Raw genomic sequence first — 17,936 nt, 5'->3', positions numbered from 1 at the left:
TACTTTCTTTATAAAAATACATATATGCCAACATGATGTAGCATGTTGACAAAGAATTTGAGATTATTTTCAAATCTAATTAGTATTCTTGACAAAGCTTTATCTCAATATTTGCATACCTACCTATTATATTAATACAGATGACACCACTGGAAAATTAATGACTTTGTTTAGTTGTAAACTGTAACTTCTGCTCTTCTTATAAATCAAAGAGCTCTCATTCAACACTGAACCAACTCTGTTAAGATTTTTCCCTCTTCTTTGTAGGGTTCTAACAATTCTATTAAATGCTCTCCTGTGTGAACATTCTAATGACAATAATGAGAATACACCAAATGTGATGTAAACCTTTTCCTATCCCTTTCAAATTATAAACTGAAGACACAAGAAAGTCCCAAATATTTTCTACGGTAGTCTTAAACTGAATTGAAGAAGCTTTCTTATGTCACTTTAGCTTGACCCATTTATTAAGAATTAATAGATTTTCTCTGTAAAATCTAATGAGCCAAAAAAAAATTAATCTTGTGACAGAAATGACATTGAAACATTACTTATTTCTCATGTATAACACTGCTTCACTATGGTATCTGAAAATCAGATTATACTTATTAGCTAAAATAAAGCACAATTTTGGACCTGCCCTCTAGTGTTGAGAAAGCAAATCAAATTTCCAAAGACCTTTAAAAAAAAAAAAAAAGGTAAAACCAGAAGTTTCAATGACAACAGGTATATACAACTTGTATTTCATGTATTCAGAAATGCAATTAGTAGAATGATTTTACTCGCCATTGGTGAACAAATTCTCTGAAATCAGTTATGACTTAAAACCAGTTTTTCTTTTTTTATTTACAGGAAAATAACCCCACACAAATACTGTAAATTTGTACCCTTTAAAAATGATCTTAAAAGCATGTGAACTATAGCTCTGACTCAGTTGATAGTAATTTTAAATCCTGATAATCTTACTTTATATTATACAGTTTAAAAGACAAGCATCATTCATTTTTATTATGGATATCTTCATGCAGTGCGAAATTATGAAATATGCACATAATATAATTCTTTACCTTGACTGCATTTTCAGAACCTTCCTCTTTAAAATCGTCGTATTTCATTACTTCAGCCATAATGAATCCCTTTTCAAAATCTGTGTGAATTTTTCCTGCAGCCTGAGGAGCCTTCGTTCCTTTCTTTGAAAAGAAAGACCAGAGAAAACTAATTGCATTTAAGATGACTGATTGTAAGCATATTTTCTTTTCTCTGATCTACAGCTGGGTCAACTAAAACTTAATACCAGTTAAGATATCAGATATAAAATTAGTGTATTTTCAACACTGAGTTCTGTGCAACAGATTTAGCACGGACAGATATTAAAGAAGCATAACTTTGTTTTTCTGAACAGCCATCTACAGTTTTATTGATTTAGATGCAGTGGTCAAGTATTGGTGTAGGTTTCATTTCGATTTTCTATTCTTCACAGTGGAAAAAAATAAAGATTTTTAAGCAACTCTCATACTAAATCATCAAAGGTTTTAAATAGATAAAAAGCCTTCAAAATTTCAGCTCATTTGCAGAACATACAAAAATCAATATATAAAGGGACATTTTAAGGCATTTCTAACACATCAGATAATCAAGATTTAGCTACAATGTTGAAATTCATAAGAAATTTTAATAGTAAGATATCTGAACATTTTGTATAATACACACTTGCCTCTAATCATCATGAAGGAAAGAGAAATGTGGTATAATTATCCCATATGTTAAATTACAAGGACATATATTCCAGACACACACAACCATAGAAAGAAATTTGAGAAATAATGGTGACCTAAAAGCTGCTTAATAAAGCATGTTAAAGTGATAAGGAGTCTGACACTATAAAGCACAGTTTTTACAATAAAAGATGTATTGGGTTAATATGGCTACTCACTGAAGCTTACCTGACTAAATATCTTAGCACATTAAATCATGGATACTTATAATCAGTCTTAAGATAAACCAGCTTTCACATTTTCAAGCCCAGAGCATGCCTTCTCTTCTGTTTAACATGTTTAAATTTGAAGTTTTAAGACTTTAAATACTTAGTTCAAATATATAGTAAAAATAAACAATGATAATTGGTTTTCTAAGTTGGATTTGCTTTATTTTTGAAGTTTATATAAAAGGACCTTGGTTAGTAGTCAAACATTTTTTTCTTTAAATAAAAGGAAGATTAGGTAAAATAAAAGTGAGTCTTAAATTTACCAAGGTTTATCTAACATTATGTTCAACTACTCCATGTTTTTATCCATATTTAATAAAAATAACTATAACTGTAGTCATTGAAGACAGAAATCAAAGCAGCAATAAAATCCATCTCGCAACATATTTTTTCAAAAGCATAATGAAAGACTCAGTGAGACACTGAATCTAAAAGTTCTGCCATTATTTCTATATCCTAGAACACAGTACTTAGGATTACATGTATTCAAAATATTTTGCAATAGTAACTACTGTATTACAATATATTTATATTCAAGAGCAAACCATCATAGTTCAGTTTCTATTGTCCTCTGGGAATAAATTAGTCATTCTCTCTGATCATACTCACTATATAAGGCAATATTGGACATACATTCATATTTTTAAAGAAGATTAAACATATAACAGTAAAAATAAATATCACTTCCATGAATTCAACTAAAAAGACATGCATTATTACACATTGAGTTTAGCTTTTTGAGCCCAACTGTGTATCTATGAAGAGCATAATGATGTCATATTGCTTTTATTGCTGCAAATGTAATCCGAGCAAAGCAAAGGAGGAAAGAACCACCCGCAACCCAAACAAACTTAGCGAATACAAAATGAAAAGCAACATCAATTTCACTGCAGACAAACCCAGTCACACAGATTAAGCAAGCACAATACTGGTGCGTCTTATCTCTGACCACAGGAGGAGGGTAGACAGATCCTACAGGATGAAGAAATTCAGACTATGTAATAGGCAGAATCAATTGTTACCTGCCTCAATCAATGCCGCTCCACTTTCACTGTTCAGCAGCTCACAAATAATTAAAGTTATCCTGGACAAAAACCTCATCTGTAATGACTAGCTAACCGCCACCATGACAAACTTCAAAGTCAGTGATATCAATCTGAATTCAATAGTGTGGAACTGGATATAGCTGATGAATAAGTATGAATCTTACCCTGACGGTCCATGCACGCACTTCATCTGGGCCTGCAGTGAAAAAGTATTCTAGTTGGAGTGCTGCAAACCCAGCCTTAATGATCTTTGGCAAAGCACTGAAATGAAATGAAACACATTCACTCAACACATAAGTTGACTCTGCCAGAGATCTGTATAGAGCTAAAACGATTCATCTCAAGCTGAAATTGTTAAAGATATTAATAAATGACCATTCACCTTTCATAACATACTTGAACAGAACGGACAGCAAGGGACCATTTAAAAATTCCTTCTAAAATTGGTTTTACCTCTATCTGCCTTAAGATACCATTTTGAATTGTTTACTACAAAAAAAGAAAAATCTGATTTATTTCAGCCAATATTAATTATTTCCAGATCCAGGGCTATGAAGGCAAATTTATTTTTATTGAAATCCAATATTCTAACAATATACTACTGTTACTCAGAAAAAAATATGGCAAGTGATGCACCCTTTCCCCTCCCCCACTGAATATGACGAAAGAGTTTTGGCGATCATCCCTCCTCAAAAATATACATAACTAATACCTATGTTATAATTAAAACACTGTACAGAGATGACAGATGACAGTTAAAAACTTAATTTAAAATAAATCTTTTCACTCTGTCTCATGGTAAAGAAAGGAGAAGATTCCCTCTTTATAATGGTAATTACTCTGTCATTTATTATTCTATCAGCGCAAGCAATTAAATTACTGCAAGGAAATAGTTGATAATAAAGTGTAGGGAAAATGAATGCTAATTAACCTTTGTGTCATGTTCGCTTCCAGATACTTCTGTCTCTCCTCAGCACTCAATTCTTGCAACTTGAGTTCCAAGGCCCCACTAAAAGGAATGACCAAGGCACCTGGGTCATACTTGTCCACCCACTCTTTAATTTTTATCAACCTGTAGACAAAAAAGGGCACAACATTATCTTGTAGTGCATGCATGACTGTACCACATTCATTATTATCAAGTAGCACATACATATTCATAAGAATTGCACGGTTTTATGATGCCATCTTTTTGTGTATAGCTTTCCAAGGTCAAGACATTAACAGGCAGCTTCTGCCTCAGGTATATGCAATAATATTTTACTATAATCTAGTTTTGCTTTAACACACAGCAACCATTTTACAAATATTTTAAAACTTTTAAAAGTTATTCTAAATCTACTCAGCATCAACACCTGTACTTTGAATAAAGCCTCAATTTTATAAATTCTTCCTGCTTTATTTTTTTAACAAGGTAAGTTTCAAAAAAGAGAACACACAAAGTTTTCCTTGTATGGAAGTTATACCTTAAAATGCCAGCTAATTTTGAGGAGTCCTTGAAAAATAATTGGTTCTACCCAGATTATGTATATGCTTGGTTTAGTTTCTTGTTGAACAGAATTTACAACCATTGCTGGGTTTTGAGAGATTTCTTTTTCTTAACAGAAACAAAGGAAAGCTGGTCCAGTGGCTCACCCTAGATACTGAGGAGGCTGGAAACTAAGGATTCCAGTTGCAGTTCAAAGCCAGCCTGGGCATAACAGTTCATGAGAGTTTTATTTCCAATTAAGTGGAGCTATAGTTCAAGTGGCAGTATGCTAGTCTTGAGCACAAAAGCTCAGAGACAGAGACCAGGCTCTGAGTTCAAGCTCAAGACCAAGAACCAAGACAAAAAAATAAGAAGTGCAAGTGACATTGTAGCTCAAGTGGTAGAACGCTAGCCTTGAGCTGAAGTGCCCAGGCCCAGAGTTTAAATCCCATGACCAACAAAATAAACAAACAAACAAATAAATAAAATGTTTACAAAAATATTTAATCCTATACACACTGTTTTCTGAGTAACTTTTTTGTACAATCATGATTAACACAAATGAAGATTTGAAGAAGTAAATCAGTAAGCAGATATAACTTGTTAGCAAAAAGAACAGAAATGAGTCAGTTTTTTTTTCATTTTTTTCTTCTAAAATGTGGAGGTCTCTGTGGGAAAGTAATATTCAGACTATAAATGAAATGAGGCAAATGTAACTAAAAGGTTCCAATCCTAGTTTTCAACCCCTGAGCAGCTACTGCACCTTTTTCTAAACCTCAGTTTTATTAGAGAAATGGAGATATTGTACTGTAAATAAATTAAAATTAATGCCTGTACACAGCAAAGAGTTTTTACTATTGTTTTTCTTCTTCAGATCATTACAGCATATACTCTTAGGAGTCTAGAATAATATTTCATACAATTTTTCTTTTTTTGCTAGTCCTGCAGCTTGAACTCAGGGCCTGGGAACTGTCCTTGGGCTTTCTCAAGGCTAGAGCTCTACTACTTAAGCCACAGCACCATTTCTGGCTTTATCTCTGTATGTGGTAATGAGGAAGTGAACCCAGGGCTTCGTGCATGCTAGGCAAGCACTGTACCACTAGGCCATGTTCCTGACCCTATTTTATACAAATTTGACTACGGGGTTTGTACCAAGGGTTCATAATTGCTAAGAAGACACTCTATCACTTGATTCACGGGCCCAGCATTTTTTGTTTTAGTTATTGTACCAATAAGTTCTTACATTATTGCCAGCCTAGCTCAATTTCCCTATTTATGATGACTTGATGGGAATATACCGCCTTGCCCCACTTATTGACTGCCCCACTTATCTGGGCTGGCTTCAACTAACAATCCCCCAATTTTTACCTCCCAACTAGCTAGGATTACAAGTGTGAGCCATCATGCATGGCCTATATTAAACATTTTAATGTATGACAGAGACTTCAATTATTCCATTGGCCTCTTATAGTAGGACCAAAGTTTTAATCGTTATTATGGCAAGTTAACTGTCTTTTAGACAGTTAATGTAAATGTGACTTTTATGGATAAAGTAAAGCAAGAACTGGAGAACAAATTCATCACAACTCAACTACCAAAGAAAATGGCAGGGCTCACAGTAGAAAATTAAGAATATGGTTCACTGAACAGGATTCAGGATAAAAAGTAGGAATAGAAAGTTCATAAAACAGTTTGTGCATGCATGTTATACAAAGACAACTACTTATTTAATGGTATTAGAAGCTTTTAATCATTGTAATATTTGTTACTTTTTGTTCATATCCTAAAAAAATCAGACCAACCCCTTAAGATTTATTTTAGAATGTAGTATATGGCCTTTAAGATATAATTCAAACCAGATATTTTCCTATCCAAAATTATAAAGGACAAGATAAAAGAAAAGAAAAAGGGAAAAATTTAAATTGGTACTTTTACATATAATAACATCATGACATTCTAAGTTACTTTAAAGATGCACACTATTCAAATACAAGTCTGTATTAACATGTTATCATCAATGGTTTAGTAACATAGTTTTATTATACAAGTTAGAATCAAATATGTAATTTGAAAAGCGGATCACACACCAAATACAGATTCAAAGAAAGTGAAATAAAACAAGCCTATGTAATAAGGATAATATAAAAATATCACACACATTTTTGTCTCACAAATGTGGTCAAAATATGGTCAACATATGTAATAAAACTAGGACTGTTATGAAACAAGATAAGAAATAATTACTTTGGCTAAAACATCAATTCAGAATAACAATAGTTCTACCCAGTCATTTTAACAGTCTTTCCTGCAGAGCCCTCAGAGGGATTATTTGCATTCCTCAGGTGTTCTATTGTACAATTCAGATGAATAAAGACTCACAAATCATTCCTCTACCACCAATGTAAGACTTTGATCTGCTGAATACACCATTGTACCTTAACTATAATTGGCAAAAAAACCTGACAGTGTAGAGCATCACAAGCTTAATAACAAAGGAGAATATCTCAAAGTGTTGACAGATGATCTTCATAATGCAGAAGCAGAGCGGGTACATTTTAGCAGTAAATGAGCACTAAGGTCTAAAGGTCTCTAAAGTGACTGGCATCAGACCTGCTATAGCCTCGCTAAAGAAAAAGGTACCAGGGCACTCTCCATAAAGTGAGTAAGGCTCTATGTCTATAAGCTTCACTTTTGTGACTTTCACTGTCATAGACAACACAGGGAAAGATAAAAAGTGAGTTAGGTTCTCTGGCTGCCTGCTTTTTGTGACTGTTACTATCAAACAAAGGTGAAAAGTGTTCCAAAGTGTTTTTTTAAAAAAAATTATGTATATGAAAGATGCCCTGAATAATTAAAAAAACACATGAGATGGAAATACACATACACACACAATATATTATATATACATATTACATCTGATGGTAACAGAAGTGTGATAGAGGACAAGTTTGAATCTTATAGTGACTTTTGCAGAAATAAAAGTCTATTCTCTTGATATAAATCATACTCTAAGCTATACTAGTCATCTCGAAAGTATGCTTTTGGCACTTAAGAGATACCAAAAATTAAAGTTAAGCTCAGTTGTCCCTAGTGAAAAAATTTCAAGCACATTCCAGCAACATAAGTAAAAAATAATAAATGCCACAAATGTGGGGAAAAAATTTAATTGCTACTGACCAAAATAGTAAAGATGATATTGTCAGAGATACCAAATTATATAAGGGGAAGAGAGAGAAGCAGTAAGAATAGTAGACTGAGTTTCTGTAAAGATTTTTCAAAGCACTCATTTTGCAAATTTATATGGACAGATTACTACAATGGGATTTCATTCTTCTTGATAAGGAGTTAAAGCTATGTGTGATTTTCCTCAGTCTATGAGTGACAAATGGAAGAAATGCCATCATTTGTATTTTTTTCCATACGAATATTTGCACAGTAAAAGGCAAAGCAAGTATACCAGTTTTTTGTTTTGTTTTGTTTTGCTGTTTTTTTTTGCCAGTCTTGAGGCTTAAACTCAGGATCTGGGTGTTGTCCCCATTTTTTTTTTTTTTAATCAAGGTGAGTGCTCTGTTTCTTAAGTCACAGCTCCAGTTCAAACCCCAATCTAGATACTGATTTTATTACTCATATTCTATTTGCTTTTTTTGAAGGCTGTGTGCTATTTGAGGTAATATTTTACTTAATGTATTTCTTGTCTTTTTCAATAGGACTTAAAAAGTTTCAGGCTGCTTTTTATATCTCATTTTTTAGGGGGCTTTCTCAAGGCTAGAGCTCTATTACTTAAGCCACCGCACCACCTCTGGCTTTTTCTATGTATGTGGTACCCAAGAATCCAATCTGTGTCTTTGTGCATGCTCCGTGAGCACTCTACCACTAGGCCTAACTCCTGGTCCTTATTATCTCGTTTCTTGATAAGAAACCAAAGCCACACTTTAATTTCTTGTCTCCTGATTGACAATGGAAGTTGCTTGGGTATGGCTCCCTCTGCCTCCTTATTTGTCATCTGTGAATGATGTTCCAGGACATTAGTATGTGTGTCTAAGTGAGTGTGTACATGCATGCATGCACACTCAAGTGCATATGGGATGTCATTTTGACAGTAGCAGTTATGTTACTCAGGAGCCTGGGCTGAGATGTATTTGTGGTAAAGTTTTTCTTCTTTAGGGAAAGACATGAAGGGCTCAAGGCTCTGGGTCAGTTAGTAGTTTAAGCTGTCTTTTTTGGTTACTTATTCCAAGGATAAGTTTCTCCTTGTCTAGAAGAGGTGAAAGTATCTTTCTACTACTGATGATGGAAAAGGTCAGTTCTTCTAAGTTATATGAATGAGTTCTAGTGAGCCTTGGACATGTATCTTGGCTGCTAATCCCATATGTACATGATAGTTTCTAAACCACAAATCAGTCTGTTTTATTATAAGGCACATGCACTGTCAGCTTTATTCTCTACTTCACTGCATTTCCTTCTAATTTTTGGCTAAACAGAATTAAGACTCTGTGTCCTACTGTGTGTTCTATCTAAAACCACTACAACACCATCAATACCCCTAACACCCTTGCTTAGACAGGCTTTTCACTATGTAGCCTAGCTGGGGTGGCCTACATTTCATGATCTTCCTGTTTAAGGCCCCTGAGTGATGGGTAATAGGCATGCACTACCATGGCTGGAAATAACATTCTTATTTTATCTGATATTTATATTAGAAATGAAAAGGGAGATTCCTGTATTGGTTCAATCTGCCATGTTAACTGAAAAACCCATATTGGAGTTAAACTCCCATTTCTTAGTGCTCTAATATAATAGCTTCAACTTTGATCATCACCAACAGAAGAAACAGGTTTTATAACTTTGACTCAAACACAGGGTATACAGACATTACATTCACATACATATTCAAATGGAGACAGGTTATACAAAACAATACTTACTTTTAAAAGGGAACAGAACAATCTCAACAATGTTATTTGATTTTTTTTTTTACAGAAACCAAATTCTTAGCAACCTGAAATAGTTTTCTCTAGCATACTTTAATGTCTCCTTTCTTTCCCTTCCTTCCTTTCCCTTTCTTCTCCTTCCCTTCCCTCTCTTTTGCTTCTCTTCCCTTTTCTTCCTTATTCTCCCTCCTCTCTTCTATTTTTTCAGTTGTCATTTTCACCCTCCCCCTTTTTGACAATAATGAGGTTTGAAATAAGGGCCTTGCACTTGCTATGCAAGTGATCTAGTGCCCCTAGCCCTTAATGTCTTCTTTTCTATACCTCATACCCTTCTGGCCTTCCAACTAACCTCAGCAATTCAAATATAATTCTAATATTTCCTAAAAATACTTTTAAAGATGTATCAGTTCAGCTTTAAAGCCAATTTATATCACCAATTATGGTACCTTTACCAAATATTAGAACTCTTTCAAATCTGCTTATTCTACTCTGTAAGTATACTTAAAATCTTTCAAATGTTATAAATTATATTATTAGCCCCTTCTACATACTTGTTTTTTTTGTTGTTTGTTTGTTTATTTTGCCAGTACAGGGCTTAAGCTCAGGCCTGAGCACTGTCCTTGGACTTTCTCAAGCATAGAGCTCTACCACTTGAGCCTCAGCACCATTTCCAGCTTTTTTCTATGTATTCGGTATCAAGGAATTGAACCAGGGTCTTCGTGCATGCTAGGCAAGCACTCTACCACTAGGCCAAACTCCTGGCCTCGTATGTTTTTTTTGTTTTTTGTTTTTTTGCCAGTCCTGGGCTTGAGCTCAGGGCCTGAGCACTGTACTTGGGGTTTCTCAAGGCTAGAGCTCTACCACTTGAGCCTCAGCACCATTTCCAGCTTTTTTCTATGTATGTGGTACCGAGGAATCGAACCCGGGTCTTCATGCATGCTAGGCAAGCACTTTAACCACTAGGCCAAACTCCCGGCCTTTTTTTTTTTTTGGTATGAACTTATATCTTCTTTACTTTTTAAACCAGAGGTAACCATGTGCCACTGGCTTACACATGTAATCCTCACTACTTAGGAGGCTGAGATCTGAGGATCATGGTTCAAAGCCAACCAAAGCAGGAAAGTCTTTGAGACTCTTTATCTCTAATTAACTACCAAAAAAAAAAAAAAATCCAGAATTGGAGCTATAGCTGAAATAGCAGTAAGTTCAAGCCCCAGAACTTCCCTACCCTCCTGCCCCCCAAATCAGAAGGAATATCAGACAGAATATAATTGGTATTTAGAACCTTGGGTCAATATTCAGAAAATTATGCACCTTACAAAGGGAGGTCGTCTAAGGCTGATAAATACTATTATTTAACAGTATCAGTCAATGTCATTAAGGACTTTGTCTTCATTAAGCTAGCTCCTCTCATTTTGTCTGCAGTACAGATGTCATTAATCCAAGGGTACTGATACACATTGAGGCCACTTCTACTCCCCTTTTTTGCATGTTCTCATTCCCAAAGAGTTCCCAGGAATGACTTCAAGTCATTCTTCTCTTTCCAAACATCATGACTGCAAATTAAAGCTAATTTATATTTTCCTAGGAGAAATTAAAAGGTGAGGTTAACAGAAGCTAAGATTTCCTCCTAAATATTATGAAACATTATTTAATGAATCAAGTCATTTTACAAATAACAGCCAATAAAATTGGGACCTACATTAAAAGCATTTTTTTAAATTTTTCAGCAATACTGAAGATTGAATTCAGGCACTGTGTATGCTAGTTACTAAGTACTCTACCACTTACACTACCAGTACATCCCTTTTTCTTTAGCTGACTTCAAACTTGCAATTCTTTTGTCTCTGCCTTGGGAATAAAAGGGATATAAATAAGTATGCCCCTTCATGCCCATCGTGCAATAAACTACAAATAGTGCACAGGCTGAAATACAAGTTCTGAGTTAAATATCCTTTCAAAGAAAAGAAATTAGCTCTAGAAAATTCAAAGTTGCCAACACTTCCATTTTAATTCTGTGTGTGTGTGTGTGTGTGTGTGTGTGTGTGTGTGTGTGTGTGTGTGCAAGGACTAGGGCTTGAACTCAGGGACAGGGTACTTTCCTTTAGTTTTTTCACTCAAGTCTGGTGCAATATCACATAAGCCATACTTCTTTTCTGGTTTTGTGCTGGTTAACTGGAAATAAGAGTCTCTCTGATTTGTTTGCCTAGGCTGGATCCTCAGATCTCAGCTTCCTGAGTGGCCAGGGATTACAGGAATAAGCCACTAGCACCTGGCTCACCATTTTTTGCTTGAATATTAAAGCACACCTTATTTGTCAATATTCTTTGGATGGAGGTTAGTAAAAGAAGACTGTAGTTAACAGTGGAGGAAGGGGGGGAGAGGAAATGAGAGAAGAAACACACACATATAAAATTGTAATTTGACTAGGTCTTGGAATTTAACTGATCTTCTAAAAGACAGCCTCACCTGTAAGGGACTTCAAGTTTTAGTTTCTTGCCTGACTTAATGAGGCTGTATAATAACAATGAGTATTTTGATTCTTAGTGCTATCACAGCACCTGGGTGCTTGTTCGGAATTTGCAATCTAGAGCCTCACCCCCAGATCAGAATCTGCATTTTAACAAGATCCCTGGGTGATCCATATGCATGTTACATCTTCAGAAGCACTGAATTTAAGGAACTGAAAGCATGAAAGGTCAGAGATGCTGATACAAACCAACTGGTAACTAAGCAGACAGATGTCGACTGCTTAGTCCACTGCCATAGAAGAATGAGAATAATAGAAACATCTTGTTTAACCCTCACCAGAAAAGGAAAAAATTACCAGAGTTTCAAGAAGTCTAAGGCAAATGTTTTGTCTGAATCCCATGAAATGTCAAATAAGTTTCATATATCGAAAAAAATAATTATCTAGTTCTATAGTAGTACTATGATCAAGTTTCTTGCTTTAAAAGAAACCATGATTATTTACTGAAATGAACTCCAGGAAAAAAAAAAGAAATCATTTATACATCTTTTTGAGATGGGGCCAAACTGGCCTGGAATTCTGTGTACTATGAAGTTGTAATCCTCCTGCTAGAACTGCCAAATGTGTATGTGTACAACCACACCCAGTTTTGTCTCTTATTCGAATCAACCTGAATATCTGGAAAAAACACCTGCAGTAAATTAACACTGAGTTCTAGATTCAAAATATAAAAATAATTCCAGCATAGATTTCATGAAATCTGAATTCATGTAAGTAGAAGGAATATTAGCTACAAATTGTTCCCTATGAAGACACATTGAACCACTTGTCTGAAAAGTCCTATTCATTTTACAGTGACTAGAAGGTATGCTTTTATGAAAGGAAATAAATAGTAGAGAAACAGGTGTGCAGTAGATGAATATAACTTCAGAATTTCTGTTTTCAGGATCAACAAACTTTCTGATACTACTGGTATCTGGAAGCCTATCACATAAGTAATAATGATAGGTGTTATGACAAGGAGGAAAACTTAACATTTGAAAAATGAGTATATGCAAACATTTTGGGCTCATTGTAACTCTAAGATTTAACCCTGTCTGCTTAGAAATGTGCAATCAATCTACATGTGATGGGTACATAACAACTGTACAGAAAGTTTCTATTTTTAGTAAAAGGCTTTACTTTCAAAAAAATTGGAGTAGTTTGTAATGAATAAACAGGTAGAAAGGAAACATGAGGGTAAAGTCCTAATTCACTTGGGCCACTTACAGTCTTCATATTCTAGCTGACAGAGTAGGCAGACGGAAGTGAAACCACTTTTGCTCTGTGAAGTCTATGGGACACTGTAGAGGCTCCAGAAGAGGATCTCTGCTGGACAACATCTGGACCTTGCTGTTAAAACTCAAGTAGCCATATCATGATTTAAAAAAAAAAATAAGTGGCAGGGCTGGGAGTTTAGCTTAGTGGTAGAGTGCTTGCTTAGCATGCACAAAAACCTGGATTCAATTCCTCAGTACCGCATACATAGAAAAAAGCCAAAAGTAGTAATGTGGTTCAAGTGGTAAAGCTCTAGCCTTGAGAAAGCCCAAGGACAGTGTCCAGGCCCTGAGTTCAAGGCCCCAGACTGGCAAGAAAGAAAGAGAGAGAGAGAGAGAGAGAGAGAGAGAGAGAGAGGGAGGGAGGGAGGGAGGGAGGGAGGGAGGGAGGGAGGGAGGGAGGGAGGGAGGGAGGGAAGGAAAGATGGAAGGAAGGAAGGAAAGAAGGAAAGAAAGAAGGAAGGCAGGCAGGCAGGAAGGCAGGCAGGCAGGCAGGCAGGGGGCAAAGATAGGAAAAATGTTTTTTATACTATCATAGAAACTTGGAACTAAATATCCTAGAAAAGAAGCATCTTGGATTTTGGTATGTATTAGGACTGTCCCTTGTAATTAAAAGTAACCTAATATTGTACTATTTGGAGAGTGTCCTTACATAACTATGTGACTGAAATTGCTTAGGTAATTTTCTTTCCTTCCTTCCTTCCCTCCCTCCCTCCATCCCTTCCCCACCTCTCTCTCTGAGACAGGGTCTCAATATGTAACTCCGAGTAATCTTGAGATTCTGAGACTCCTGCCTTTGTCTCCAGAGTGTTGGAATTATAGACCTTGGTATCTATAGACATAGGATTCCAAGGAGAATGTCACTGAGGAAAACACACAAATGCTCAAGGCACACAACTCAGAAGTATACTGTGGATATTTGATTCATCTTTCCTATAATGTAGCCCAACTTTCCCACTAATCTATAAATACTTCAACAAGAGCACTTCAGACTTTGTACTAAAGATGTCCACTGGCCAAGTATATACAAATGTTCCAAAATTTGAAAAACTATGAAATTTGAGAACTTTTAGGCAGAAGCAATTTAGGGACATCTACCCTGTAACTAGTTGAGTGACTCCAGATGAAGCTTTCCACTCATTCATTTTAATCAGAACTGTTTTGTAGTTATATCTTGAATTTCTATATATAAGATTTTTGTTTGTTTTTGTGTTGGTCTTAAGGTTTGAACTCAGGGTCTGAGCATTGCTCTTGGGCTTTCTCAAGGCTAGAGCTCTACCACTTGAGCCACAGTACCACTTCCGGCTCTTTTCCCCCACTATGTATGGGCTACTGAGGAACTGAACCCAGGTCCTTGTGTATGCTAGGCACACACTCTACCACTCGGCCAAACTCCTGGCCCCTGTCCTTCAGCTTTGGTGCTCAAGGCTAACACTCTATCACCAGAGCTCCAGTTCCAGCTTTCTGGTGGTTAATTGGAGATAAGACTCCTTCCTGGGCTGGCTTTGGACTGCAATATTAAGATCTTAGCATCCTAAGTAGCTAAGATTACAGACATGAGCCATGGTTCCCTGGAATCAGAGGTGTATTTTCTTCCTCCCTTACTTACAATGGTGAAGAGAGATAACATAACTGGTGTGGGTGTGGGTGTAACTGGTTGCTTTAAAGCTAATCAAATGAAAGTTACAGCACTTTTATTCCAACTTATATTTGTGGCCAAGTTATATCTCTTATATATACTACAGTTGAAATGTGAATCATTTCAATGTTCACTATGAATATATCAAAATACTTAACCTGAAACGTCTTTGTGTGTGTGTGTACTGGATCTGGAACTAGAAATTAATAGCTTGGGTGCTTTTCCTGCACTTCTGTGTGCTCAAGGCTAGTGCTCTAACAATTGAGCCATAGTTCAGCTTCTGGATTTCTGGTGGTTAATTGTAGCTAAGAATTTCATGAACTTTCCTGTCAGGCTGGTTTAGAAGCACAATCCTTTGAGTAACTAGGAATACAGATGTGACCAACTGGCTCCCAGCTCAACTTTCCAATGCTCTTTGACTCTTAGGCCTTTGAACTTCCTTCATGATTACTTTTTTTTAAAACCAGTCCTGGGCTTGAGCTCTGGGCCTGGGCACTGTCCTTGGATTGTCTCAAGGCTACAACTCTACCACTTGAGCCTCAGCACTGCTTCTGGCTTTTTTCTATGTATGTGGTACAGAGTAATTGGACCTGGATCTTCATGCATGCTAGGCAAGCACTCTAGCACTAGGCTAAACTCTTGGCCCCATAATTACTTTTTTAAGTTAAGATCTGTGATGGCACTGGATGGCTTCAAACAAGGCACACTTTTTAAAACTTTAAAAGTAGTATTTCTCAAACATATAGGTTTGTGGACAACCTGACAATCCAGGGCTTTACAAAAGACTTAATTTATAATCTCTAGTAAGTAAAAATATACATTTAATACTTATAACAGTCATTAGCTTTGAATCTGTATCTATTCTTTGTAACTTTATATTTTGGTCTTAAATGTAATCCATAGAAATACTCTATAATTACAGGTGTCATGATGTATAAAGCCAATTTATATCTTGACATTATAAAATTGTTAGCTGCAGGAAAATTTCTTATGTTATATTCCTATACACACAATGAAATAATTCTGGTCCTGTGAGCCCAAATTAAACTATCTTTTTTCAGTTTTGTCTAAAACAGACAATAACAGACTAGGAGTCACAGATCTTTTTTTTTTTTCCTTTCTGGTCATGGGGCTTGAACTCTGGGCCTAGGCACTGTCCCTGAGCTCTTCAGCTCAAGGCTACCACCCTATCACTTGAGCCACAGGGCCGCTTCCGATTTTCTGGTGGTTAACTGGAGATATGAGTTTCATAGACTTTTAGTGCCCAGGCTGGCTTTGAACCTCAATCCTCAGATCTTAGCCTCCTGAGTAGCTAGGATTATAGACATGAGCCACTGGTGCTCAGCTACAAATCTTGATTTAACTATCACATCAGTTTTAAGAAATGCAGATGGTATCAGACCAGACTTCCATACTGAGCTCATTTGTGAATATGGAGAAAGTTAAAAGACAGTAGGGTACCAGTGACTTGGGAGGAATGGGAGAAACAATTGGGAAGATGAGTATGTCACACATGACAGAATGGTTTTGCATCATGACAAAGACACAATGCCTTAAAGATGATGAAAACTTTGGTGCAATCTGCCAAATTTTATGAGGGGGATGTAAATGATAAAAACTAAACAGACAGGAAAATCTTTTAGTGTCAGACTTACACACAGATTGAAAAAAAATGAAAGTGCTGAATAAATAGAGTTAGGGGGGGGAAATTCAGTACCGATAAAATGGTGCATTTCCTCTATCAAAGTTCCACCTTTTTTTTTTTAAATATGAAAAAGCAAAGACTCAGAAAACCCAAAATAATCTTGAAGAAGAAAGTTGCAAGTATGGTCTATCCCTCATTTAAAACTTAGCTGTTTTTTTAACAAAAGGTGCATGGTATCCTTAAAATATGGTCATTAGATCCAAACAGTACAAGAGCAATGACTCAATATTTGTGTACCCAATGCTATGGACGTGGTATTGGAAATATGAACACAATTACATAGACATAAAAATTCATGACTCCACAGACAGAATTTTATTACATAGATTAATATGTATCTATGACACGCAAACCCGCAGCCTAATTTTAATTATATTCTAAAATCTAAGAGCCAGTGATTGTATATAGAGATTCCTTTCTTGAGTACTTGTTAAACACGTCACTTGAAATATGATATAAAAATCAAAGATAATAAATTCTTTAAATAAAAATTTTTTAAAAAACTTACTAGTTAAGCGTTGAAGACTGTGTAGCCCTGGCATGTGGCTGGACTTACACATCAACAGAAGAGTCCAAAAATAAATATACATATCTAAAGAAATCATAAGATGGTAGTATCTTAACCTGTATACTAACAGTACATAGGTCAGTAGTATTAGCTGTGGAAACATTATTGTGCAACAATCCTCTAGAACATCACAACTTGTAAATCTGAAAATCCATCCATTCAGCAAAACCTCCTTGTTTCTCCTACCCTTTATTATCCTTTATACCATTTTCTGAGTTTTGACTACTTTGGATAACTCAAGAAATTCATATCATAAGGTACTTGTATTTTTGTGTCTGGTTTATTTTCCTTAGCATATCCTCAAAGTTTACCCATGTTAGGGCAAAAGTGATAAGACTGCCACCTTTCCAAGGCCAAATAACAAAATTATACTGCATCATTCGTCAACGGATAGACATCTGACCTGCTTCTACCTCCTAGCTATAATGAAAATGTAGCAGAGAAATATTTCTTTGAGGGTCTGTTTTCAATTCTTTGGGAAATAGAATTGCTGAGACATAAAGTAACTATAATGTTTTTAGTAAATACAAAGCTGGTTTCTAGTGTAGATAATCATTTTCTATTCCTACCAGCAAAATACAAAGGTTCCAGTTTCTTCATTTCTTAGCCAGTACTTGTTGGCCAGCACTTATTTGCTAGGTTTCTTTTTTCATACCTTAATGGTATGAGATGGTATATCATTGTGGTTTTGATGGACATATCTCTGATTAGTGATGCTGACCATCTTTTCGTATGCTTGTTGGCCAGTTGAATTTCTATATTTATAAAATGTATACTCAAGTCCTTTGCCCACTTTCAACTGGGTTGTT

The 17,936-nt window shown here is 35.7% G+C and overlaps 1 protein-coding gene across 2 annotated transcripts in view; it reads right to left on the bottom strand.

Annotated features, from left to right (window-relative positions):
* Ola1 (Obg like ATPase 1) overlaps positions 1 to 17,936 on the bottom strand; it is a 121,126-nt gene that overhangs the window by 2,550 nt on the left and 100,640 nt on the right. For both annotated transcript variants that reach the window (XM_090342617.1, XM_090342616.1), the window contains exons 8-10: positions 3,962 to 4,102; positions 3,195 to 3,291; positions 1,068 to 1,190 (exon numbers count right to left, since the gene is read on the bottom strand). In XM_090342617.1, the coding sequence (XP_090198743.1) occupies positions 1,068 to 1,190; positions 3,195 to 3,291; positions 3,962 to 4,102 (361 nt within the window). The remainder of the gene's footprint in view (positions 1 to 1,067; positions 1,191 to 3,194; positions 3,292 to 3,961; positions 4,103 to 17,936) is intronic.

This window comes from Megascapheus bottae, chromosome 12 (assembly GCF_031878675.1).
Source record: "Megascapheus bottae isolate mThoBot1 chromosome 12, mThoBot2.hap1, whole genome shotgun sequence".
NCBI lineage: Eukaryota > Metazoa > Chordata > Mammalia > Rodentia > Geomyidae > Megascapheus > Megascapheus bottae.
This window is presented reverse-complemented; position numbering and strand designations above follow the sequence as displayed.